This window comes from Cuculus canorus, chromosome 5 (assembly GCF_017976375.1).
Source record: "Cuculus canorus isolate bCucCan1 chromosome 5, bCucCan1.pri, whole genome shotgun sequence".
In the NCBI taxonomy this organism is placed as follows: Eukaryota; Metazoa; Chordata; class Aves; order Cuculiformes; family Cuculidae; genus Cuculus; species Cuculus canorus.
In genome coordinates this window covers 29758878-29785930 of record NC_071405.1, presented here as the reverse complement: position 1 = coordinate 29785930, position 27053 = coordinate 29758878, and the positions used below count along the sequence as shown (strand labels likewise).

The 27053-nt window shown below is 45.6% G+C and overlaps 1 protein-coding gene and 1 long non-coding RNA gene across 4 annotated transcripts in view; both read right to left on the bottom strand.

Moving 5' to 3' along the window:
* The window catches only part of RCOR1 (REST corepressor 1), an 84011-nt gene extending 62870 nt beyond the window's left edge, over positions 1-21141 (bottom strand). For all 3 annotated transcript variants that reach the window (XR_008450104.1, XM_054068370.1, XM_054068371.1), the window contains exons 1-2: positions 20928-21141; positions 20762-20821 (exon numbers count right to left, since the gene is read on the bottom strand). Coding sequence is in view for 2 of the 3 variants with exons in the window: in XM_054068370.1 (XP_053924345.1) it covers positions 20762-20821; positions 20928-21117 (250 nt within the window). In the remaining variant the exon portion in view is untranslated. The remainder of the gene's footprint in view (positions 1-20761; positions 20822-20927) is intronic.
* A 2758-nt stretch (positions 21142-23899) lies between these two features.
* Positions 23900-27053, bottom strand: part of LOC128852332 (uncharacterized) — a 72888-nt gene continuing 69734 nt past the window's right edge. Inside the window, exon 6 of the long non-coding RNA XR_008450102.1 lies at positions 23900-26542. This is a non-coding gene — a long non-coding RNA (uncharacterized LOC128852332). The remainder of the gene's footprint in view (positions 26543-27053) is intronic.

The window sequence follows — 27053 nt, the reverse complement described above, 5'->3', positions numbered from 1 at the left end:
CACATGGTTCTCCAAAATGAAACTTGATAGGTTATTAAGTGCTTAGAGAAAGTCTAGCCCTAGCTCAGGACGACTGATGCCAATAAGGAATTTTAACTCTGGCTGGTAAAATGTTGCATGAAAAAAAAAAAAAAAAAAATCAGAGTGAACCATCCAGTTATTTACAGCACTGCAGACTTCCTGTTTGGATGCAAGTCAGCAAGATCCTCTGGAAGACCCAGGAACATAAAGCAATAGATAAGGAGGATAAGTTAGTTACAGATAAGCTAATGATCTATCTCTGTTAGACTTCAGAACAGAAGAAACTACATCTATGCCTATCCTTTTCTACCAGTATTTCAAAGACTAATGCACAGGAAAATGAAGGAATAAATTAGTGAACCAGAAAGAAAAACAAGCTACTATCCATAAAAAAAGGAGGCTATCAATGCCTCGGTAGCTTTAGATACAAGCCTTCACCTCTACTTCCCTGGTCCATCCTTCCTCAAGTGCCACATCAGTTTATTCCAACCATGCACTGCAACAGCAGGTACCAAGTACAGAGCCTTTAGGAGGCAGGTGAGCAGAAGTGATTCTGAAAGGTTCAGAACAGCAAGTCTTACCTCCACACCAGGTGAACTGCCTGGAAAAGATCACTGGAGACAGCTATTAAAATGAAAAGCTAAATAAATGAGAACAAGACATTTAGGTTCTAGAAATCTGGTTATTCTTTTCATAAAAGCTCCTAGAAAACTAAAAAAGATTTTAACATATTGCTAAGCTTTAATCAAGCCTCTTGCCAGTTCAGAATTTTGGAGTATCACAGGCGATAGGATAAGTCAATACTGTGGATTAATACTAGTTACACAAAAGGGAGATGAGAGGGGGGAAAAAAACCCCAGTGTTATTTTACATTATAAACTGGGAAACAGGAGAAACAGCAATTCAAGGCCCAGCCTACAGCACTCCGACCCAAAGGGACTTATTCCACTAACTTAGCTGGACTCTGGTTCATAGCATTTATGCTCTTAAGTTCATTGATTTGCTCCATAATAGTTAAGAACAAAGCCATCCCCAAAGCATTCCAGTATGCATGCTGCTATGCTGGCAGAGCTGTGCTTTGTACAACTATAGTTAACTACCTCCCAGGGAATTTTATTGGTAGAAGAGAGGGGTTTGCTAGCCACACCACACCAAAATAAGGGATTTCTGCCTGCCAGCAGCTGACATATACCTCAAAGATGAGCTAACACCATATCCGACCATCACAGACATACACACAGTCAATAATTCCAAGTTTATTTTTAAAGCTGTAATTGATAAAGCCACTAGGAAAGAGCCTTGCAAACTAGCTCCAAGAGCCACCTTGCAGGCTTTCAATCAGGGCCAGTCATGCTGTACTTAAGAACAATGAGCCTCAAGAACTGCTCTCAAAACACCAACAACATCATTCTGTTTCCCTACAAGCAGCTCTACAGCAGAACATGGTGCTGCACACCTTCCTTCCCAGCTCCTGGACCAACTACTAAGAAAGATCATTCGCTTAAAAGCATAAAACTTCACAGAGCTGAGAAGGCACAAGCAGCAGGCAGCCTGGCTTCCAGCAGCTGCTTCTGAACCCAGGAGCTCCCATCAGACTCCCTTATACATGCTGCACTGAGCGGGGATCAAGCCAGCGCCACACACTTTAGACTCACTTCTTAGCCCACCAGAGTGTTCATACTCTCACAGTTCAAAAGTTTCAAGGAATGAGTAGCAGGTATTTTTGTCACCGAAAGGATGGATGATTTATATTAGCATGATGGACATATCCTGCAAAAAGTCTGACGATAACCAAGGTACAGCTACAGACCAACTTGTCTGAGACACAAAATGCTCTGCATAGCTGGTAATAGACTTGAAAGAAACACATTTTCAGACACTTGGGTGGCACACTAGCAAGCAGGTTGCTGAGCCAGTGTTTGTATCATTCTTCTCTCCACAAACCATTCCCACAAGATGCTGATGTTTGGCTCCTAGATGCAGGAGAAGCTCCTCTAGCTACACTGATCTCCTACTCTCTTCTCAGCTCACCTGCCTACTCATCTGTCATAACATGCACATCAAACTACAGCAAGGCATATCTGGTCATAGCCTTGGACCAGCTTCTGCTTGTCCACATCATGATAGCATCTCTTCATGGTACGGCAGGTCACCAGGAGGCCTTGAACCCTGAGAGGGGCCTCTTTAAATCATGCCTCCACATCAGAGTAACAAGAGCCTATTTCCCTCCAGGTGCCCTAAGGCTCCATTATAACTGAGCCTAAGAAGGTAATTTCACCATCCAATAGACCATGGTTTTGACAGACCACAGCAGACACTTAGGACCTGCTTTTAATCTCTGCCTTCCAAGAGCTGACTGAACACAAGTTCTTTTAATATTTCCAAAAACCAGCACTCACGTGCTATCTCAATGCAGCTCACACAGAACAGGCTGGAACAAACCTGAGCTCCGCTACAAGGACTTCTGATGGATGCGGCAGGCCCTCAGCACTCTCTAGCTACCTGGCACATGGCTGACTGACAAACACCATGGCATCTCCACAGACCAGCTGTCCTCTCATTGCCTAGCAGGGGACAGTGATGTAGTTGTCGCCTAATAAAGATTTGGAATTCATTTTCTGGTTTACACCGTCATGGGGAAAATTAGCTTAGCTCAGAGGCATGAGACAATGGTGTGACTGATGCAGAAGGTGTTTATTTAGGCAGGCAGTGAGGGAAGAGTCCAGAAGAACTGAACATGCTCTGTTAGCACCACCTGTCATTCACTTCTCCAGCCTTCATAGCAGATGAGGCCTTTAAGTGCGGGAAATATCACTTGAGGCACTTGCTTGAACCCAACACATCAAAACACAGTGCCTCAATAGTTTCCTTACCTTCCCTGATGCCTTGTATTCCCCTTCTAGATGATCAGGGGACAGGACTCCAGGTTCTCAGAACCTCTCTGGTGAAGCACTCACATCAAAATCATGGAAGAGAAACTGCCAAGAAACATTCTCCAAATCCTCTGTTTAAGGGAGAAGAGGGCTTTTACTAAGCCAGTGAAAGCCCCCTCCTCCAGGACTGTGGCTCCTCCACCATGCCAGGCCTCATTTACATAGGTCACATTCCACAAATAAGGACAACACCAAAACAGAAGGAGCGGAGGACCCCACCACTCCAGCGATCCCTGGGAGCAGCAGTTCTTGCACAAGCAAGCAAGAAAGGGTAAGTCAGAGAAATATGCCCTTACAGAAGCAGCACTGGACAGTCTAGGCAACCTTCCAGTCTCTCATCACTCCATTAGAGGCAGAGAAAAAGAGTTGAGCTTTGAGACATGTCAACGCTGCTCATCAGGCACAGCAGAGGTCTGGCACAAGAGAGTCTAACCCCAACACACATTTATTTGCTGTATATTTCTCTATCTTCCAAGCAGCCTGAAAGGGAAATGTGTAAATTTAGCTTCTGCTAGAGACATTTTCCCCTTCCAGTGCACAAATGCAGACTCCTCTCTGAGATAGCCAGGGAAGTCAAACACTAGCTGCACCTGCTTTTACTTTGCAGTAGAGCTAGAGCAAGCACACTGTCTCCATGAGGAATTCACAGTGGAATAGTTAATGCACCCTAGTTACCCTGCAGCTAGAAACACTTCTGAATTTTGGAAGACAGATTCCAAAGGAAAATTTCCTCCTGTTTTACCTTCAGAACTGTAATTAGTCTATAACAGACCAGACTTCAGATGCATCAATTCTGTTAACAAGACAGACCACTAACACTAACACCTCCTCTCTCCATCTTACTTGTCACCAAATCAGACAGGGGGGATTCCAGCCCTGCCTCACGAAGCATTAGTTCTGGTCAGGCTACTGTTTTCTTGTCTAACATTTTGAGATAAGGTTCAGATTTCTGCCCAAGGTCAGACTGGAAGTCAAGCAATAAGTTTCCTATGGTGAAACACCTGCCACAGTCTACGCCAAGTGGAAATACTCTCAACATGTAAAGATTTTAGGTGACTTCGCTTAATGAAACCAAGCTCTTTTTAGATTCTTCTCCCCACCACCACCTCTTCCCATCAGATGTCAGTGTTCTTTGATGCAGGGAAAAGTAACCTAAACCAAGCTTACTTTCCCTTATTAGAAGAAGCCTTGCCCGTTTCTCCACTTGAAAAATCAACTGAAGGATGCTTTTTCAGAAAAGGTTTTAAGCCACTGGGCCAAAAGAGGGAGGACGGGGAAGAAATGTCACCATGTTATCCGCATACCAGCCTGGCTCACCTCCCAGCTGGTTTCTCATTTATTCAATTCCAGCTTCCATTGTGCAAAGAGAGCTGACCCAGCCAGCCACTAACAGAGCAAGAACTTGATAAAGGCTTAGCTACAGAGAACACAAACGCAGAGCAGAGGTGCCAGTTACTCATCTTAGTACTTGAATTAACTGTGCACTGGAAGTCCTGCCCTAAATGGGAACAGTGGCTACTTCCACTGCGACACAGAGATGTTCCAAGCTCCTCTACGTGAAGGGAAGTTCCAAAAGCCATGCAGGCAATAGCACTCATTTTCCCCAATCCAAGGACAAGCTTGTGTACTCTCAACAGCCAAATGACTGGAAGAGTGGAACAAGTTAATTTTCTTCCCCTACCACTGCCCACCTTCTCTTATTACTACACATCTAAATGCTGGAAGAAACCTATCAGCCACCTTCACAAGCCATCCTCAGCAGTCAGATATGCCCCAGAGAGCTAGCCCTTTCAGAGGCTAACTGTAAATCCCAGTGTCCTCTGTGTCCTTTGTGTGGCCACAACCAAAGAATGTTTACTTCTGGCTATTTGGGGGCAGTGTTCCCTCCATCCCCAATATTAGTCCACACTCCTGCTCCACTCAACTATAGTTGGAGATAGTTCATTACAATGCAAATTAAATAGTCATTTAAACGTGCTTTGACGAGATGATCTTTGTCACCCTACAGCTGTGTGGCCCAGACACATCTGTCAAACAACAGGGTGGTAGCAGTACTATGATCCAAGTGTGACAAAGATCTCACACCTGTCTAACAACAGTACCAGCAATAAGGGCCTGCTATCACTGACAAGGTCCTGGGCACATTCAGCACCCAAGTAACTGCCTGCCACATACAGCAATGACAGCCCAACAGCACAGGAGAGTCCTGTTCTGAATGCACTGCACAGGAACAGCACATGAGTGACTGCAATATTGCTTGCTTTTCAGAGGGGGGAGATTGAGCTGTTGCATGGCAGAAGGAAAAGGAATTGGCACGACCCAGGAGATCCGAGTTAGACAAGGCCTGTCCCAGCCTCAGAAAAGTCTAGGAGTGCAGGTTACTAACAGTTATTTCCACCACTGAAAGAGATACAGTGCTTTCTGCAGCTCAGGGATGAAACAAGGAGTCTGCAGAGAAGGGAGGTTAGAGCTGGAAAGTCATAAGGGCCCCTCAACATAAGTCTTTAGCAAAGAATTTATGTGGAGTAAAACACAGATGGAGGAAGGAGACCTGTCCTGTAAAACTCAAGCCTGAACAGAAGTAACAAGACTTGAGAAGATCCATTCAAAGACAAACTCAGCCTCTAGACCCTGCAAAGCATGTGTCTTGTAATTTTACTCAGAACATTGTGCCAAGACCCATCCTGCATGGTGACTTACAGTGTTTGGCTCTTCCTGCACCTGGCTCAGGCACATTCCTCAGAGCCAGCAGTTCATTTCGCTCACTCGCACTTCCAGCGGCCTGCTACAGTTCAGCATAAGGTAGTCACACACCATGTCCCCATGCCCCAACAGCAGTACAAAGGGACACTGCCTTGCTTCAGAGGACAAGCAGGATAACCAACAGGAAAGTAAAATATACCAACAGTGTGGCTGAAATGCTCACTTGTGATTCCACACACACTTTTACTGCAGGTTATGGTAAGCAAGTCATTAGGTCCATAGTGATCAAGCTTCACCAAGGCCAGCACAACAGTGCAAAATAAACAGTATGCTGTGGGGACATCAAACTTTGCTGATGGTCACAGGAAATGACAAGTCATAGCAACAATAGCAAGTGCCTAACTCAACTTGCATCCCGCTATGTAAGTCCTCAATTTCTGGATAAACTGCTTTTGGGTAGAACAAAAGTCACAGCAAAGAAGTGTTTCAGCTGAATGGCCTGAACAGCTGCAGGACTGGGAAAGGGAACGTGAACAAAGAAAGCCACAGCTCTCCTTCCCTGGGAGGAGAGAAAGGAAGGACAGGCTTGTTCTGGCTCTCCTATCACCAGGCAAGCTGCATATTTGCCCAGGTTGCCAGAGCAGTACTGAGCCATGTAAGTCAGTCCAACACAGACAAGAACAGCTGCTGTAGGCAGAAGCAGCAGCGCACCTCAATGTGGATATATCAGGCCTTCAGATACAGCAGCCTGTGGCTACTAAGATACTGTCCCAAACGCAGCTTCCCTTCCACCACCACTCCTCCACCAGCCTGGTCATCTCCTGGAAATCAATTCAAGACTATATTCTCCAAGAAACAGGAAGGGTGGATTTACACTCACCTGAACTGGCAACTATACGTTTAATCTATCAAATGATAAAACAACAGAAAGAACAGTCAAACTTCTTTAGGAGAGGATACTAACAGCATGAGATTTTTTTTCTTCCCCGCTGCCACTTTTCAGCCCTACTTGGTTGGTTCTCTTCCTGTTCCTCCCTCCTATTCAAAACACTCAGCTTCCAGCTCTGCTGATCTAACAAGTGCTTCTAGCATCATTCTTGCATCTTTACTGATGTCTCTCTCCTTACAGTCGCCCTCCAAGACTACAGTCTACAAAATGTAGAAGATAAAACACATTCTTGTTGTCAAGTCCGTTTGTCCTTTTAACATATGGCACACAGAGCTTTGTTTCATCTTAAACTCAAAGCAACAAAGTTTAGCAGTCAGTTCTCGTTACATTATTAGAGAAGCTGAAATTTCAGGCTCATTAAGAAATAGCATATTTTAAATTCTATATAGATTCAAGAACACTGAGAGCTACTTTAAGAAAAAAATCAAAGGCAATAGAAAGACACGAGTTTCATACAGCCTTGAAGCAATTCTGCCATTTGTTTTAAGCTTTCTAGTAACATAACACAGCCTTTGAGTTAACATTTCATTTCAAACCGCTTTAAAAATACATGATTGCTCTGCGATTGTTCTGCTCCCATGGACATTTGCATTGGAAAACACAAAGTCTGGATACGTATTCTGGATATGTATGTTCTCTAGTTGGTGCTCACTGATTCCCTAAAACAAAGGGAAAAAAACAAGGGCAGCAAAAGATTATTCTAATTACTTTTACACTATTGATGATAAGCAGATACTTATTCCCTGCTGCATAATCTTCATGTGCCAGGTACTGTACAACGCACCACGTCATTCTCTTCCAAACTTGCTTAAAACAAGCTTTTGTATTTTGACTATGCTCTCCACCAAGCCTGCACAATAGTTATTACCCAAACAGGGAGAAAATTACACGTAATAGAATGTTCTGTTGAAATTCATTGCAACAGTCATTCCTAAAACTTCCCTGTACTTTCTCATAACATCCCCATCTCTATTTCCATCAGATGCACAGAGATTGACAAGACACACCGCTACCAAGGAAACTTCACAGGTAAGCCATACCCAGGTCTTGACTATAGCTTCACTTAGTAAGGAAAGAGAACTTGAGTTGGAATGATTATGCCCAGAAAGATATGGAAAGATGGATTTCTTTTGAAGGCAGTATCCCATATCAAATCCATTTCCACCTAGAGAACAGCTACTTAGAACATTTTGTTCAAACTGAAAAATTTCCAGCCCTTTGATTACAAAGGCAACCTGCCAAGTGAGAGTATAAAATTAGCACGTTAGTGCAGTAGTGTCTTCCTCAGTCTGAAGACAGTTTCAGTGCCTCAACTGCGTGCCATAGTTTGACGGGGATAAAACTGAACTAAGACTGACTAGATTCATTCTTTTCCAGAGGCTCAGAATCACTTCAAAAGCAGTGAAATACAGATATCAAGCCAAATTACATCCACTGATGGAAAGAACAAGAACCAGAGCACAAAGGTAACCCTAGCACACAAGGAGAACCCCACTGCAGCACCAGCAAACCCCACAGTAAGCGAGCACTGCACTACTCAACCATTTTATCCCTTCCCACCGCAGGGTGTATCGCAGCACAGGTGTTTCCCACTGCGGCTTACAAGCAGCAAGTCCATTTTTCAAATCCTGGTTGCAACTGCTGCTCACTTTAGAAATATCAGTTATTTTCAAAATGCATCATCAAAAAAAAAAAAAAGACGTTAAATAGAACCCTTTTCCTTTTATTCTCATGTTTGATAAACATTTCAATAGGCACCTATCCAACTTAAGTAAGCTCTGCTCCATCCAAGCTTTGTCCCAGCTCTGGCAGCATGAATTAAATCCACTGCCTTTATTTATATAGGCACTATACAGTCACTGGAAAGGTTTATCCTACCCACCTCTTTCAGAGACCTCATCAAATCTCCTCCCATCCCCTCCCCCAGCAAACACTGAAATCATTCTGCAAGCAAAGCTACTGTGCCCAGTAGTTTCCTCCTCTTGAGGTGAAAACAAGAGGACACATTGCTGCTTAGGACGTATTGCTCTGGGAAACACAGCAGCCACTGCAGAGCAAACGGTAACCAGACAGGGCAGCATTGCACCAAACTGATGGTTGGTTTCAAGAGGAGACCCGGTAGCTGCTCCCAGAGCCTCTCTGCCAGGGCTCAGGTAAGAGGACATGAAAAAAAGGCATCTTTCCAGCAAGTTTCAGAGCCATAAGGACTGCTTCCAAGCCAAATTCCTCCGACAGCTAATGTATTTCTTTTATGACCTTTTTAAAAAAATATTCTTATTAGGGGATTGAGAATTTCTGTCTTTAGCCATCCCTCATCCTCCAAAATAACTTCAGCAAGATAGGTACAGTAAGGGACATCAATTTACCTAATATAACTACTCACACAAATGCTTTAAACAGCTTAAATATTTATAAAGGTCCTCTCAATCTACAACCATCCTTTCAAACCAGTAGAAGACAGTCTGTCAGACAAAACAAGTGCTGCCCACCTCTGCTCCTGGACCAGCATGCCAATGTTCCTCAAGTCACCAGCTGCACCAAAGGAAACTGCAGCACCTCTCAATTCCAACTATCTTTGCTTCTGCTCCAACAGGAGTACTAATTTTTCACCCAAACTCAAATACATGCCTAGATACCCTTGCTAATTTTCAGATCATTGGCAGGATGGCTAGATTTGTGCATGCCCCGTTTGCACTACAAGGACAGCATTGGACCTGCATGTGGACAACAGCTTGCTGTTTTCACCTGAAGTTGCCCGAGAAAAGAAACTGAACCCATGCAGGAGACAATCCTCTTAAGAACAAAGAGGACTGAAAACTCACTCAAAATGTGGAAGCAGCTAAAGCAAAATGCAGCAGTTTCCCAGAGATCAGCCCCACTTCTCAGAGACAGTATGCACAGGAGGAAACAATTTGCCAAGCAACTCAGATCTTGGGCTGAAAGCCAGAGGACAGCTCTGAAAAAAAATCTTCCCTCTGCCACCAAGTTCCCACCAGCAAGCCTCTCCTCCAAGTTATTTAATACTTGTCTAAAACCTAAGAGGAGAAGAGAGGCAATGAGAATGTTAGATGAGATCCAACTGTACCTTCCCCTGCTCTCCTCAGCACTACCCAACTCAGCACACCCAACAACAAGCCTGGGTCTACAGCAAACTCAGAAGAGGAAAAAGTACTTGAGAGCACTTGCCAGTCTCACTGCTTGCAGATTTGAGTAAGCTAGGAACCCCGAGGTTTGCTTTATTCACAAAACAAGAGAGACCTCCCTCCTCTTCTCTCCAAACTTGTAGGATAGGCTTCAGAGCTACTCATGGCATCTCAGCCTCAGTGCCCAGCAGGCAGAGGTCAGCTGGAGGCTCCAGCCAAACGTTCAGTCCATCCCCAGGGCAGCCCTGGCTTCAGAAGGGATCGGCTTTCCCACCTTTTTCACCCACCCGTTTGCTTACAGCAGTAACAGTTCAGGAGAAGCATGACATGACTGGCAAAAGAGAGAGACTATCTGCTGGGCTCCAGTGGGGGGAAAGCATTTGCTCCAACAAGAGCAAGCAACACCTCAAGGCTTCCACAAGAGAAGGCATGGCAGAAATTCTTCAGCGATGCAAAAAAGCCTTCAGAAAGGAGCCTGAAAAGGTTTTCACATCACTACTATGTAAATGCTTGAAAAGCAGGCAAACACCATAACCACAGAGGCATGCAAGTTGTAAAATACGTTAGGGGCTGTGTCCTGCTACATTGTCCCCTCTTTTAGAGCAAAATCGTATCAAAGTAAAAATCACGACCATTTTCTTCTGGCCTCAGCTGGAACTTGGAACTTGAAACCATGTAGCTCAGGCACAGAGGTGATGCCTCCTGGAATGACAAAGCACAGGGAAAGAGGGCTCTGGAGCTCAGAGAAGAGGACAGAAACCCAAGCAGGCATAGGTTTGTAAGAGGGTGGGCAGACAGGATCTAGAAGCTGTACATGAATTATAATGAAAGTGGGAGAACCACAAATAGCAACTTAGGAAACAAAAAAAGAGGGGTGAGGCATATTAAAGGAAAGCAATCTTTTCTTGTAATAGTTGACTACACAAACATTTGGGACAAACCAAGCATGCAGCTTTTTCCCCTCCGAAGTAGGTAGTCTCTGGAAGGACAAGCAAGGACAATTGCAGGTTGTTAGGGTGTTTGGAGGGGAAAGGGACAGCAGTGAGCCAAGGTGCAAAGGGAAAACAACTTCAAAGCAATTGCTGTGGGAGGTTAAATTAGGTAAGAGTGTACTTTGCTAAGAAAGAAAAAGAGCAGGTGGTAATTGGGAGCATCTCTATAAATGGCCTTATTCCAACGAGAATGACAGCTACTGCACAGCAAATGTTTATAAAATAAAAAGGATCCATTTAAACTAGTGGCCAGCAGGCAACCAATCACTGCTGCGACAAAGAAAGCTGATAGCTGCAGAGACAAAAGCCTGCTGGAGCTCAGCCTGGAGGAAGCGCACGAGGCCCATCGCTCCCTAAGAGTCTGGGTCTCCAGTCCCCTTCAGGCCCCTATAATTTGCCACACATCCTTTGTCAGCCATCAATGACAAAAATAACATGAAGGAATGGGCTGCCCTTATTTCTTGAACAAGAAGTGCCAAAACAAAAGCTTGGGACAAAGCAACTTATCACTAAATGATTGCTCAAGTTAAGAGGTCTACACCAGCTCATCCAGTGTATACCAGCATCTACACTAACAGTGTACAAAAGCATTGTAAGTTTTGAAGGTGTTTACCTTGCCTGAGTCATAACTTCAAGTTTTTACAGCTGGAGTTTAGAAGTGATCTTGTGATATTTTAAGCCAGTGACCTTTGTTTAGAGCGTATGTCACTTTCAGCAGTATCTATTTTAATGCAGGCTACAGCTTTTAGACCATACGAACAGTGCAGCGTTCGCACTGGATGGCACATGGCATTACTTCGCAGCACTTTGGTTTTAAGAAAAGGTTGCATCAAAACCTACCTGCTGAAACTCACGCTCACCTAGCCACCATGTACTCATTAGTCAGATATATAAGAGGGGTTCCTCCAAGGCTGCCTGGTGTCAGGGGACCATTTTGGGGCTGTTTTCATTCCGCCAGCCTAAAGACTCAGAATTTGGGGTGAGCAGAGTTGTCTTCCCCACAGAAGAGGTAGTGTATCAGAACAGGGTTTTGTTGTTGTTAAGAGTACTTAATCCACACATTAAGCTGGGTCCGCCTAGCAACAAGTTGGAGTTTTAGACTTGTATCATCCTACTTGTGTTCCCATGGCTACTGTCATGAACAGCATGGTGGCAGCTGCACAAATCAGCTCAAGAGTCCCAGGAGGGACATCTTTTAAGATTCCCAGACAGAAAACAATACCTAGAAAGTACAAGTGCTATACCTGTTATGCCTGCCTCTAGAGCCTCTCTACCCCTCATCCTCAGAAAGCACCCAAAGCAGCCCCCTCACCAGGATGGGGAGACGCCAGCCCATCCTGGGGGAACAGATGCATGCACTAGTATCTACAGATCATTTGCACTGTTTAGCACAAAAAATACCCTTGGATTACAAATGCGGCAATTCTAGCTGCATACACAGCTGTTAGCAACTGAAATGCAGAACCATATAGAAATCCAGCCAATGGTGCCCACCACACAAGGTGGCCAGTTCTCAACACAAAGCAGGGAGGAGGTGAAGAATCCTCCCTCTCCTCTTATTCACACATGGCCAAGACTCAAACTGATGTAATTCATGAGAACAGAAGGACAAGAGAGAACCACCAAAGAAAGAGGGCAAGGGCAGTCAGAGGGAAAAGAAAAATTTCACATTTCAATGCAAGCTGCAAGTAAAAAGCTGCTTCAAAAGCAATGCTGTTATGTAAACCAGACTTTCCTAGTCCTGCTGCTTCAGCTCCTCAAGAGGGGAGGCCATTTCCTACTTCAGAGAGGCTTCTCTTAGCCATTTCTCCATCCTCAATCCCCCTGTGGAACTAGGAGCTCTCTGTGCCCTCTCCAGTGACTCTGACCAGGGAACAGTTTAGAGCGGAGAGCAGGCATTGTGCCCCTGCGTGGAAACCTTGTTTATACGTATTCCTCGGGAATTTCTGAGGCCAGAAGCCACAACTTTTGATTAAATATTTGTTACGTTGTGCTTTCATACTACGGTTTTAATGTCTGGAAGCACACCAATTCAAGGTCACTAATACATTAATTATTTTCTAATACCCGATTTTCAAATCAAAGTCCCTATATGAACTAAACCCCAACTAGATAAGACATCTAGTCTTGTAAAAATACATGTACGCATTATCATGATGGGCTACAGACAGCTACAGGTAGCAGAACTGAAAAGCTACAACAGATAGCCATGTGGTTAGACTCCTCTAATTAGACAGCTAGAAGCCATAGGCACTCCGAATCTTATTTGTGAAATCCATCCAGGTGAAAAGCAGAGACAAGGGAGGTAGCAAAAAAGGTGAAACAACTTTAAAGATAAAAACTCACCACCTTACCCTCCTGCCTCTAGTGGGGCAGGGAAATATTTTTCTAGAGATCTACACAGTCACACACATACAGAGTACAAATGAGACCCTGCTGATGTTTCCTAGAGGTACCTGCACGATAGAAGGACAGGGCTGAAAGGGGAAGCATAGACTGGAATTTCCTCCCAAGAGGGGATTTTTGCAGTTTTATCACGCTGCTGCAGCCTCCTCCCCCCAGAGAGGCAACATTTACCAATACTTCCTTTAAGAAGTTCAAAGAGCAAGCGGCTGCATAGAGCTGAATTTTTGACAATACTTGGAACGTTAGGTTAAACACACTTGTTTGGTCTCCAAACCTTACATGAGAAGTGAAGCACGCTTATTGAGTTTGATCTACAATACTTGGGAGCAGTCACATCACAATCAGCTGCATTTCAAAACAAACAGCGAAAGGAGCACAAAGGCAGCCCAATTCTAGAATATACTGGAAAAACTTTCACTGCCTTCACTAAGGCTGAGCACATCCTCTTGCACTTTCAAAAGATACAAAGAAGTCAAAACTCTCACATGGAACTACACATTAAAAGACTGTAAAGTTTAAAGAAAAAGAGACACCTAATCTAACATGCCTTACAAAAGCACTTCTTAAAATTAAGTTTAGTTTACAAATAAACTTTGCGTTTTCAAGAACTGAATCTCAAACTGTTCTTTCAAGTTTCAACACTGAAGAATGTGGGATTGTTCATCTTGTTATACTCTCAAGCCAAAGCCTCAAAACACAAGGGCATCCAGCGCGGAAAGGGATACAGACTTCTTAGGAAGGGAGCATGGTCTTTCTAATTACCCCACAGATTTCTTTTTCATTTGGTCTCTAGATTATCAGCCACCGTGTCTCAATCTTACCTTACACAACGAATAGGTCAGGTAAGCCCTGGCCATGACCAGAAATTGCTATATATGATTTACCTGCCCAGAAAATATGAAAGATAATGTATATTAAAGTTACAAGAGTTAAAAAAGCACATACGTATGTGCAACAGAGCACTGTCATTTATACTAGTCCAAAGATATGTGACAGGACTAGAACCCACTATAAGCCGCATTATACAGTGCACCTTGATCACAGAGGCAAAGATTTCCGAGCTAATTATAATGACTAATCACAGGGAGCTCTAAGCCGTCACTTGGCCAAGTCACAGACCTAACTACAGCTGAAAACAAGAGTTTTAAGAGCTACTCATTAAGCAGCAGGAATCAGCTATGAAGAACAAAGCACTCACTCTACCTACTATTAATTCCAGTCCAGCCATTAATACATTTGTCAGTAGATGGGACAGCTATTACCTCCACATACAATACTGCATGTGGCAGGCACAGAAGGAAGCCACAGGCTTTGGCTGCCCCAAGACTTCTTTGTTTACTACAGCATTCAGGTTAGAAAAGGATGTTCTCCGTACTATTTGAAAAACGAGAAAGCCCTTAAGTCAAGCCTTGGAATAAGGTGTAGCAGGAGCTGTTCTCACCACCAGCAGCCTCTGCACCCCTCCACAGGAGAAGTGGACAGATGGACTGAAAGCTAACTACTGAAAGCCTAAAATGGTCTCCCTCAGGTGAGAAGCCCAGAGGTAAGATAGATACAGCACCAAATCAACAGCTGTGCTCCTGCTGAGCTGGAGATACAGATAATGAAGTCTCCAACTTGAGCACAACTCTCTTTTTTTTCCCAGGGTGGATTTTAAAAACAGACAATAAGATAAGTGTCAGCATCTACAAGACAGCTCCATTCTCTTAATGTAGGTGTAGTGGGACTGCACCCTCTCACGACTGTGACTGGACCTACAGTACATACCAGTGACAGAACAAGACAAGACAGAGATACACACACAGCAGCAGAGTTGCCAGCACAGTAAGGAGACGGCAGGAGTCATCTCCCCAACCCCCTTCCCCAGGGCTTCTGGGGACCAACATGACCTTGAGGAACCCCCTTTTGCTTAAATCTAAATGCTCATGGGGTTTAGACAGCTGAAAAAAACAAGGCTACAGTAACAGCTTTTGGCAGAGCCCCACTGAGGAACTTTTCATCTACTCTACAGTACAGCACATAGAGAGAGCCTGTGACTTGTAGAAGAAGCAAGGGAAGACAAATACAGCCCATGAGGGAGTAAAGGGCTGAGCAGACAGCAGGTAGGGAGAAAACCTCTTCTCCCACCAGAAAGTTCAACAGAAAACCCACAGTACCCAAATTTTCCACTACCTAATCAGGAAAACACACTTTTCTTGTGGACAATTTATGACTCGTCAGACAACAGTGGAAGGACTGAGGCACACCTGGTTTATCAAGATAGCAGGGCAGCCTCTGTCAGCCCAATCACATTCGGCATTAGTACATTATGGTTTGGTAGTTCTGATTACATCAAAACACCCTTATAACTCTCCCTTCTTTCCCAAAGAGGCTGTTGCACGAAGGGACCTCCTGCCAGTTGTATTTAAGGCAGTCATTTGAGGAGATGAGATAGCTTTCCAGGATACCAGTATTTCCAGTTTCAGGAGCTTAAGTTTTGACTTTTCCACTTGCTTAGATGGAGATCCTAAAGTCTCACCTGGAGAGCACACTTTTTACCCATCCCCTTTTCTGATGAATCCACTCAGCTAAACACCATTTTCTCTTACAGTCACTGGGTACTCAAGACTATTTGCAAACTATTAGGACTGTTGGGAGCAGGACTATTTGCAAACAAAGAAATAGAACAAGCTGGTTCGGAGTTGGACTTGCCAAGTGCAAGTCATAAGGAGGCTTTTAACAACCTCTTGTTAAAGGGTTACACTCCCTGTTATATAGACCAATAGGCACTTCTGCCCAGAACCACGAAGGAGCTGAAGACACAATCTAATGAAATATGGATTTCACAACCACCAGAGAAATACAGCTGTTCCAGGGGAATCAGCCACCCAGGGGCTGCTCCATTATTATACTTTCACCTTTGATCCTAAAAAGACAAAAGAGTGAGCACATTTTAACAGCCAAAGATGGATGGATGGATGGATGGATGGACGGACGGATGCATGGATGGACGGATGCCTCGGCTTCCTCCCCTAGGACACAGCCACACCACTACTTCCCTATCAGGCATTCCAGATCAGAGAAAGCAGAGACTACATATATAATATTTATACTTTTTTTTTTTTTTACCCTCCTAGCCACAACTACACTGACAGAGTTTCTGACTATATTGAAAAGCGTTGTTGGTTTCTTTTTCTTTCTCCTTTTGTTTTTTGGTAACACTGAAACAGAGTCTTGTCCATGAAAGGCAGCCACAGAATATGAAGTCTTTGTGCAGGAGCCCTCAGAGCACAGCTAACAGTGTGGACCAGAGAACAAACGTCTCAGGGAATAGTGACATTCTAGCAGTGAGCACCTTCCAGTGGACTTCCCCACACCTAGAGATGAAAGCACTACGGAGCATTTCCTTCCATCATTTTTACTTTAACTGTGACAGTAAAACAAAAAACTGGGAAGGGAGCAGCACTGGAAGCATGGAATTGAAGTCTCTCAACTGACATGCATCCCAAATTTAGATGTCTACAAGATGACACTATTGCATTGTGATAGCATTTGGCTATATATTGGCATTTCCAGCTTTGGCTCATCTGTTTCCACTGGAATTAGCCCCAGAAGCTGCCTTTCAAAGATGACCAACACAACTGATGTCCAAAGGCAGAAGATGTGATGGCAGTAAAAATACAAGCCGCAACAAATGAGGGAATCTAGAATTATAGCAGTAAAAAAAGAGAAAAACAAAAAGCTCATCTGCTCACAATACACATCAATGTTCAGGGGAGATGATTCTCTTCAGGGAGTTATTTAACACTCCTCTAGACTATGGAAGCTTTAATCTTTACTTAAATTCACTGGCTGTGTAAAGTGCTCACTAATGTTTTTTCCTCCTATTTTCAATGTTCCAACAGCATAAATTAATAAACAACAAGTAAAACGGTCAAGTACAATATCAGTGCTTGCCCATATGAAAGATTTCTTTTTTTTTTTCAGCTTTAGGATATGCGATGTTTCCTTCCACTAAGTTTTTGCATTAAGAGAACATGTGGTTTTTATTTGTATGGATTAAAAGAACCATAATATTTTTCCCCTCTTCAAAACCTTCAATGTCTCAGACAGAGAACTCGCAAGAAATGCTGACCTACCAATACCTTTGCTTAACGCACACCGAATTTTCAGCTGGCAAATGTTTGACTACAAGCACTAACAAGAGAAGAAATAGGAGAGACAATAGCAATTTTTCACATCACATCTATGAAATCAAGGCCAAACAGTGAAGCACAGCTAAAGTGCAAGTTTTACTCATTCTAGTGAGCTCCAGTATGAGATTTTCAGCCCAGAAAATTTTGCCCTTTCTCCCCAGTTGAATCAGCACGTTTAATAAACACATTGCCTCTGCAAAAGCCCTGCCTTTACTGTGCAACTATTCTTAAAATACAAATAATAAGAAAGGCATAAGTACTATACCAATAGAGGTCCAAGTTTCTGACAGAAGAAAAGAAGTAGGGTCAACGTGGTGAGAACTTAATTTCCCAAAGGAAGGCTGGGATAGGTAAGACAGATAGCAACATTAACGTTGCCAAAGAACCCATAGGCTCTGCCAGCACATGGCATAATCCTTACCACTGCAGAGATCAACTAAAGGAGGTGCAAGTAAGGACCACCTCCTACAGAGAATTCAGCCACCAGCATTTTCAGTCAATGAATCGCATCAGACCCTTTCTTGGCCACTGCCACAGCAAGTTTTAGCCACAAGAAGTAGTAAAAACTTACACCAAGATATTTTAATCCAGAATGTGAACTTATTTTCTAGTTCTAAGAATTAAGCGAACACAAAGCAGTACAACCTACAACCCTTCACCATTTTTCTCACACTCTGCTCAAATAGAAGAAAACACAAGCACTCTGTCCCTCTCCACGCCAACCAAAAAAAGGTGCTGAGGTCCCTTCTCCCCCAAAACCCAGGCAATCACTGAGGACACATTCTCTTCATTTTCAGGCCACACCTTTTGATACTTTTACACTCTTCTCCGGCTACTTAACTCATGAAACCCAGGCCAACATCCCACCACTGCCTTGCTCTACCTCTGTTTTCTCCCATAGTCTCACAGGTAAGGAATTTAGAAAGGCTCTCCTGATTTTATTGCTCTTTGCTACAGTTCACCTGTGAGCTGAGAAGTGACACAAAATTAAATGGGTTTTTTCTGCCCCTATGCATGGGGCAGAGGAACACCCACATAAGAATGCTGATGTAAGAATCGGCAGTTACAAAGATACCTCAGCCAAACCCAAGGTATAACTGAAAATTAAGTTAAAAAAAAAATAATACACACAAGGCCTAGTCTGTGCCATTTTTTCCCCTAGACACAGCTCAAGCTGCATGAACCCTCCACATTTTACCAGCCAGCTAATCTGAAGGTGAAAGCCTCTGCAACTCGACACCAAACAACCTTCAAGATCCTTTAGGCAACCAGTCCCTAAAATTTCTATCGAGAAACAGACACAGCATCTGCGCACTCTGATAACACTATTTCATTGATTTGACTCTGAAATTACCAGTGAGATGGGAAAATTTAACAGTTTCCATCAAATGGACTTAGCACAGCATGTTAGGTGTATTTAGGGTTTCCTTTCTTAAACAGGCAGACAAGAAGTAGGAAAAAAAAAAGCACAATGTGGCTATTTAGCCTCTAGGGCCAAAATGAGATCACAAAATTCAGGTAAAAATGTTGCATTTCAAAAATATTCCTGGGAAACTCCACAGGCCAGAAACCCAACTCTTCAATATACAAGCAGACAAAAGTTCACCTCAAACTAATTTAACTAAAAAGTATACTTTTAAGAAAAAAAAAAAAAAAAAGAAAAAATTAGAGACCAGTAAAGGAGGGTCCGATGCCATACAGGTCATCAGAAGACTGATCCTTTACTTCAGGTGAATCTACTATCTTACACTGTGTACTCAAACAAGAGCGCCTGCTGATGCTGTGTTAGGGTATATATTACTGAGAAAAAAAGTGTTCTTCCACATCACACACTCCCTCCTCCCTCCCGCTCCACAGAGCACCAAAAGCAATAACCTTTGTATAGGTCACTGTACATCTATGTTAAAACCAGAACAATGTATGACTGAGCACATAATAGTAAGGAAGGGGCATCCAGTATTTTTTTCCCCCCTTCACCTATTATGTTAGGGAAATGAATTGCGCAGAAGAGTGCAATTCACAGGGTGACCGAAAAGCCCAAGTATTGTTGTGATACCTGGCTAATAGGCAGTGTGATGTGCATCGTGTTTTAACAGAATCGCTGTGTTTGACCTACAGATTGAAAAACAGTGTCAACTGCTGCCTAACTAACAGCTCCCCCTCCCTCCCCCCACTTTTTCTCCTCCTCCCCCCTCCTCCTCCCTTCCTCCTCCTGGTCAACCAAGAAATGGAGTTCCCATGTGCCAAGACCTTCTATCATATTTTGTCAAGAAAACGAAGGGGGAAGGACTAGGAGAAATGATTCTGTAAATAAATATAAGTAATATTAAGACAAAAAAACCTCTTTGACCCTCCCCAACGTTAACAGTTAAGAACAACCATATATCTCATACAAATAAAAAAAAGATACCCAAGATATTAGTGCACAGTCTGAGGAAGATGACAAGAATCATTTTTCCTGCATCCACACAATAGTAACTCTCAGGATTATTCAGCACGGAGACACCTTGTCCTTCCACTTTTGTTTTAAGGCAAGAGGAGCGGAGGATTCAATTAAGTTTGGGCTGGGCAAAGGGACAACTCCAAACGCTAGGAGACAGAAGGAGGGTTTTCGCTAGCTTTAATCTCCAGTTACAAAGAACAATACCAAAAAAAAAAAAAATCACATTTCAAACTAAGGAGGTCAACAGCCTGGCTTTCAATACACGGAGATACATCAGTACTAACATGCTTCCAGCACCTGCCTTTCAGCACAGCCCCAATTCCTTTGTTTGCTCAAAATTTGCTTCCATACCACTTTAAATTAGCTTACAAAGAACCGCAGCAGAATAACTGGAATGTGAAACATTTTGGATTTTTATTTTGGGAGGGAGGAGGCGAGCAGCTTCTTAGGAGGAGAGAAAATTAAATTACAGACCCAAGTCACTGCTAAATATCTTCAAAAAAAAAAAAAAATATATATATTTTCACAACTTGATGCTTTCTAGTTCCATCCCTACCACAGAGCCCACAAACACACGAGTCTAGTAAGGAGTGAAAAAAAAAAAATAAAGAAAGAAAGAAAGAAAGAGAAGAAAAAAAAAAAAAAACCCACCCAACTGCCATCTCCTGCCTCCTCTCGCCCTGCCAGCTTCCCTGTTCCTCTCTGCCTGCAAAGCGCCCTCTGGAAAGCATCGAGACTTCTTTTATCAACCGTGTGTGGTGAACGGGGAGAAGGGGGCTCCTTGTTCTCACTGTGGGTGTTCGGGACTGGAATGGGAAGGGATTATTTTTGGTGAGAGGAAACCCCGCCAGCCGCCCTCGGGGGTCTCCTCTCACCTCCCACCCCCCCCACACCCCGGGGGAGAGGACGGGGGGGGGGGTCTCCTTTCACCCAGATGGTCTAAATGGATGGATGAAGGGTGGGAATCACCCTCTTTAAAATAGAATAAAGACTTACCCGGGTCGAAATCAGGGACCACCGCCTGGTACTGCGGCCCGACCCTCATCCCGCCGCCAGCTGGGGGAGGCAGAGGGAGAAGCGTTACCCGCGTGGGCCCGGTCCCTAAAACCGCCCCCTCCCAAATCATTTCTCCCCCCCCGCCCCGGTCTTCTTCTCCTCTCACCGTGCTCCTCATCGCTGGAGGACCCCGAGCTGCCTTCTTCCCAGGAGTTGCCGCTGCTGTTGCCGTTGGGGGCGGCGGATAAACTTTTGCTGCCGCCGTTGTTGTTGTTATTATTGGTGCCGGCGGCGTTGTGGTTCCTGCCCCGCCGTTTCCCCGAGACCTCCGGGCCCTTCTCGATCATGGCTGGCATTTAAGGGGAGGAACGGGGTGGGAGGGTTGGGGTGAGGGGGGGGGGGGGGGGGGGGGGGAACGTGCAGAATGGAAATTAAAAAAAAAAAAAAAAGAAAAGAAAAAGAGGGTTGATTTTTAAAACTACGAGGAGCTGGGGGTCCGTGGGAGGCGCCGAGGGCGGTGTGGAGCCGGGGCGGGCCGGTGAGCGCTGCTACATCCCCCACCACGATCGCCCCGAAGTTTGAGGCTCATCCCAGCCCTGCGCTGGGACTCCGTTCAACCTGCGCTTGGCTGCCCGCTGCCGGCCCCGCCCCCTCGCCCGCCGCCGCCGCTCCCCATTGGCTGCGCCCGCATTTTGGGAGGCCGGCGCGGACGCGGATTGGCTGCCGCCTCCTGCCCATCGCGGGCAGCACGGCGCTTCCGTTCGCTGGGGGGAGGTGTTATCGCCGGGCCGTGCGTGCGAGGGCTCCGCGATCGCTCCGCCCAGCCCCTACCTTCCCCTGCCGGGGGCTGCTAGCCGCGGCTCCGCACGCCCCCGACAGAGCGGCGCTAACCGCCTCGGCCACGATCCGCCCCCGCTGCCGCCCGCGCTGCGGAGTCCGACGCCCCTCTGTCACCTCGGCCCCGGGAGGAGGAAGGGTGGCGAGGGACTACTTCTCCCTCCCCCCACACACACTCCGCCGCGGCGGAAGGTTACGGCGGAGTGGGGCTTGCACACACTTTGAATGGGGGTTGCCTATAAATTGAATGGGGCTGTGAGTGAATTGAATGGGGCTGGACACAAAGACCCCGGGGCTGGGGGCGCTGCCACCGCCCCGCTCGGGACGGGGCTCCGAGGGGCCGCGGGTGACCTGGGACAAGGGGTGGGGGTGTCACTGTGTAACCTTCTCCGGAGAATGGGGGGGAGGGCACTGTGTCACCCTTCTCGGAGGATTGGGGAGGTGGGGTGTCACCCTTCCTGGCGAATGGGGTATTCGCTACCCTTGCTAAAGAATAAGGGGGTGTCACCGTTTCGCCCTTCTCGGGCAACCGGGGGGGAGGTGTCAGCGTGTTACCCTCCGCGGAGAACGGGGTGGGGGTGTCACCGCTGCCCCACACGGTCCCGCGGCAGCCCTTGTCCCAGGCTGCGGGCTGACGGCCCCGAGGGACTCCCGAGCAACTCCTGACTCCCCTCCCCGAGGGGGTCTGCTGCCGAGCCCCGCTCTTTGTGCCCCGCATCCCCGGCCCCCAAGGCTCGCCCCTGGCAGCATGGGGGGTGTTGGGACGCGGAGGAGCCCGCACGGGCCTGGCGGGGCTCGGGAACGCTCCCCACGTGGCTGCCCGCATAGGCTGGCGCTTTTGGAGCGTCGTCCCGGGCGTTTGTGCCTCCCCCGGGTGTGATGGGGGAGCGCCGGGTCCCCGCCGGCAGCCTCCGATGGCACCGCTCCCAAAATCGAGGAGGGAGCCTCGCCAGGGAACCGAACAAAAGGGGGAAAAGAGACCACTTTCCCCTTCCTCATTGCACGAGGTTCGGGTCAGCAAACCGTGTGTGCTTCGGGGGAGGAGGACGGGGATGGGCGTCCGGACCCCTCCTGGCAAAAATGGACAACAAAAGTATAGGAACTGCTGCCTTTTATTTGCGACTTGAACTGTACGGCCGGGTGAGGGGAAACAATACATAATCATGGAAAGCAGCTTGTGGGGCGTGTCTGCCATTTTCATTCAAATTAACTTCTGGAGCAAGTTTAGTTGTTTTTTTTTTTATTGGCCCGTGCAATTAAAAGTGCAGTTTGACTATAGCAGCGGTTATCTCCTATCAGGCAGACTGTCCCCGGCCGCTCCCCTCCTCCCTCTGCCATTTTAATCCGAGAGAATTTGCACAGGGGGAGGGGGAAAGAGCTACCGAGGGCGAGCGGCAGCCTCAGTGCTGGGCTTCACGTCCTTCTCTGTATCATGCCCGAGACTATCAAAATTATTTCAGTTCTAGGTAGTACTTTGGAAAGGGTCCTCGTTGATTTTCATGCACTACTTGCTCCATTAAAATCAGAGGAAGAAACACCTTTTTGAAGGTGTTAGTTCCTTTCAGCCAAGAGACCTTTTTTCAATATTTACTTTCCCCTCTATGCTCACTTTCTATGTTGTGTATGTATTCTGACAGATGCGTAATCAGTTTCCTTTATCTGCACAGGTACCTGTACCTATTTATTCACTGCGTTTATTTATTTGCAGCACAAAAAAAAAAAAAAAATTATTTACACTACATAAAACCAGCTTTTTCAAGCTCACAAAACTGTATTTCATGACAGCGACTCTTGATCCCACGCTCTTTAAAAATACCAGTTCTGAATCAGGGGAAATAATTAGTGATGCTCTTAAACCACTGACAGCCACGAATATTTCCCGGTGAGAAGTGTATTAGTTCTTTAGCCCAGAATACATTTTCATGATAGACAGGAATGCAAACATGGCAGAGTGTTCATTATCCTTCCCTGTACTCCAGTATTGCTACACCAGAAATGCAAGAGCAGGAAGGGAACACCTGATTTTTCGTTTTAAAATGAGCTGGAATGGAACTCAAAAGGTTTTTTGTTCTGCTTTGCAAGTCCTAGCCCTGGGGAAAAAGAAAAAAAAAGCTCATCGAAGAGTTAGACTGAATCACACCTGAGTATTAACTTGAGCTTGGACCTGAGACCACAGACGTGCTTACATGGAGACATGTGTGTGTACAGCTTTGCAAACTGGGGCCTAATGTTGGTCTTGCTTCACTTCCCCTCCCTCCCTCCTCCTCTTGTCATAGCAGTTACCCACTTCAGCCCCGGGATTAAAATCTAAGTCAATCATCTAAAATATTTATAACACAATTTCACTCTTTTAAACTGTTGAAACGACATTTACTGCCAGCACTTCCCAACTGTTTGCTTTTTCTAGAGCCATGGCCTCCGCTGTGTCCCCCCTGGAGCGGGGATGAACAGCATCATTTGGGTTTGGTGGGTGGGGGCTGGAGGAGCAGCCCCACTGCTGCTGGGGAGCAACCCAAGGGCTGCCACCCAGCCCTAAGCCATCCCCAGGGACAGCAGGGCATGCTCTGCCCCTCCTGCCCGCTCACCAGGCCACTCCTCATCCCTAGCAGAAAACAAGGAGATGCCCAGGAAGGAATGGGTTGGTGCCTTCTCCCTTGTGTGCCAACGGGTGCGTGTCTGTGCACCGTGTACGTGTGCGTGTCCCCAGAGCAGGACATCTCGGGCTGTCACCGTCACAGCTAGTTTGCACCTGCCACAGCTGTTGTCTCAGACCAACAGTACCCTCTTCATCCCCAGCAGGGCGGCTTCTCTTATTCAGACCTCTCTGTAGAAAATCACGGGCCATGAACGTTACATCTCTAATGCTGATGGAGCTTTTAATCTCTAACCATTGAGAACGGGTTTTGTGTTTGCTTTTGCTTTCTTGTTTGCTTCTGCTTCCTTAAAAGTGGCAATGGATTTCTTTCTGCTTAGGCTGAGAGCCTGAAGCTTTGAGGGTGTCCCAACACGGTGCTACAGATTTTGGTGTTGTTCTTCAAGCAAACTTTGAAAAATTCTTTTCCAACCATAAAGAAAACTCTTCACAGAGTGTAGGCGAGTGTGTACACAGGGACTGTACACATAATACAGAACTGTATTTTATCTTTCAGCAGCAACAGTGAATGCGCTTTTTGCAGCCTCTGACTACTGCAAATGCCAAAAGAGCAATAAATTCTACTCTGGCTCACGCCACTTGCTCTGGAGATACCCGATGTTAAAACTTGAGTTCTGCAAGGTGGGACAGATGAGGAGGAAATCCATGAGACCTAGGAGAGACTGTGGTGGGCTGGGGGTCTTGCTTACTTGGATTAGTACCTCATTTAGACATGTTAGGCCATGATTGTACACATGAGATCATCCTGTTGAGGCTCATCAAGCCGTGTGTAGGATCAGGAGGAGTTTTATGTAAAATCTGTAGCAGACTGAGTCAAATAAAGCAAGGATGGTGTTTTGTTTTAGCCCATGAGCTTAACTGAAATTTCTGGACATTACTCAAATGTAACAGTTGACCTGTTCAGCTATTTAGATATTAGAGCAAGAAGGTGTGTGGGGGGGGAAAGTCTTTGCTTATAAAGATGGTGTCACTGTTGTGCGTTTGCTGTCATCTGACAGGTTGGGCCAGGCAGGACTGTCTTTTTAAATCATTACTTGAAATTTGATTATCTCTGTCAGGGGAAAAGTACCTCTCCTTGCCAACTTTTAAATGAAAACTTTTTATTGTCATTAACCTTGTCAGTCCCACAAGTAAAGCATAGATGAAGTAGAAATGCAATGAGCATCCCTGACGACTGAGCAAAATTCATTCCCCAGATGAAAAGCAAAGTGTCTTCTGCCTCTTTCTTGGTCTCCTTCCCTGCCCAGGTGAGTGTTTCATGCTTTTTACCAGGACAGCAATACTTTGGTTCTTACAACAAAGGGTTACAAGAACTGAAACCATTCCCGTCTGCCCACGTTGTAAAAAGCAGCCCTCACCTCCTGCATATTGTATTTTCTTTGAAAACAGACACGCTAAAAATGCTTCCTCCAGTGAGAATGTGCTTGTGCATTTACACAAGTGTATGTATATACATTTGTATGTATATATACACATATATTTGGTTACTAGTAGTAGAAGGGACAATTAATCATGCTCTAGACTGATTCTTTTTAATACTGAAAGGCTATTAATCAGGAAGATGTTACCCTTTAAACAAGATGTTTATACAGTCAACACTATGTGTTGTGGTTTTTTCCCCTGGTGCTAAGCTGCCTGCTAAAGCAGAGCGGAAATAGGGTTTATAATCTCTTGTATTAGAACTTTGTGCTCCAAGTTGGACAACAATTTTGGCTGGAATTTGGAAGGAATGTACGGGAGTCGATGCCTGGCTCTCTTTGCTTTCAAGGGGACTTAGGTGTTCAAACCCCAGTTCTCTGGCAGCATTTAGATGCCTAAAAGACATAAACGGATATCACGTGCACGTTTCAAAAGCACCTCCTTCTGCTGAAAAAATTGCAAGGGACCTGTAATTTCATTTTAATGTAGCTAAAAGACCTTAAAAGTCTGTCCCTAAATCTCCTGCGCTCCTTTGGAAATCCATCCTTGGATATTTTCAGCCTGAAAGCTGCTTTTAGAGAAGGAATAATAAGCCAAATTTTAATCCAAACTTTTATTTCCCTCTGGAGAGTGGCTCATATCCTGTAGTAAGTAGGAGGCCAGTGGAAAAAAAAAAAAAAGGGGGAGGACCATGGTGGGAGTGTGAGGGTGCAGAGAAGCAGCTTGGGTTGGATCTGTGGCAGGGGGAGTCAGGAAAACGTCTGCTAGCAGCTTCACAGTGAGCATGACTGGACCAGAGGAGCCACAGCAGCAAAGGAAACCCAATCTTGGTCTGGAGTGGCGCTCCTGGCTGGCCGAGAGCGGAGACTGGCCTAGGGAGGAGGGAGAGGATGGGACTGAAATGCAGCACAGGCAGAGATTTACAATGCCAGGGGGAGCAGCGAAACAACACACAGCATCTTGGCATAGGCAGAGTTGCAGAGACCACCCCATCTATCCCAGCAAAGTGCGAATGCAGATCCCAGTGGGTTTGTTTCAGCATCCATGCTAGGAGCCGTTTCACAGCTCATGAAACTGGGGAACAGGAGTCACCTATCTGTACACACTAATGTGAGCAACCCCTTAGCAGGGATTTGGCTCCTGGGGTATATGGCCTTTCCCACCAGCCATGGTGCTCCCACAGAACTCCCCTCTCTCCTTTTCCTCCTAGGACCTTCCTCAGCTAGTTAAATTTAAGACTATTGAGGAACCCTGTTCCCCCTCAGCTCCTCCACCTCCACAGCGAGCAGGGCTCCAGAGCCGGGGCACCGCCTGGAAGGCAGCACCTAGAGCAGGCATCTCCTCTCTGTCCTCCACCCTGCACTGCTGAGCAGCAATGAAGAA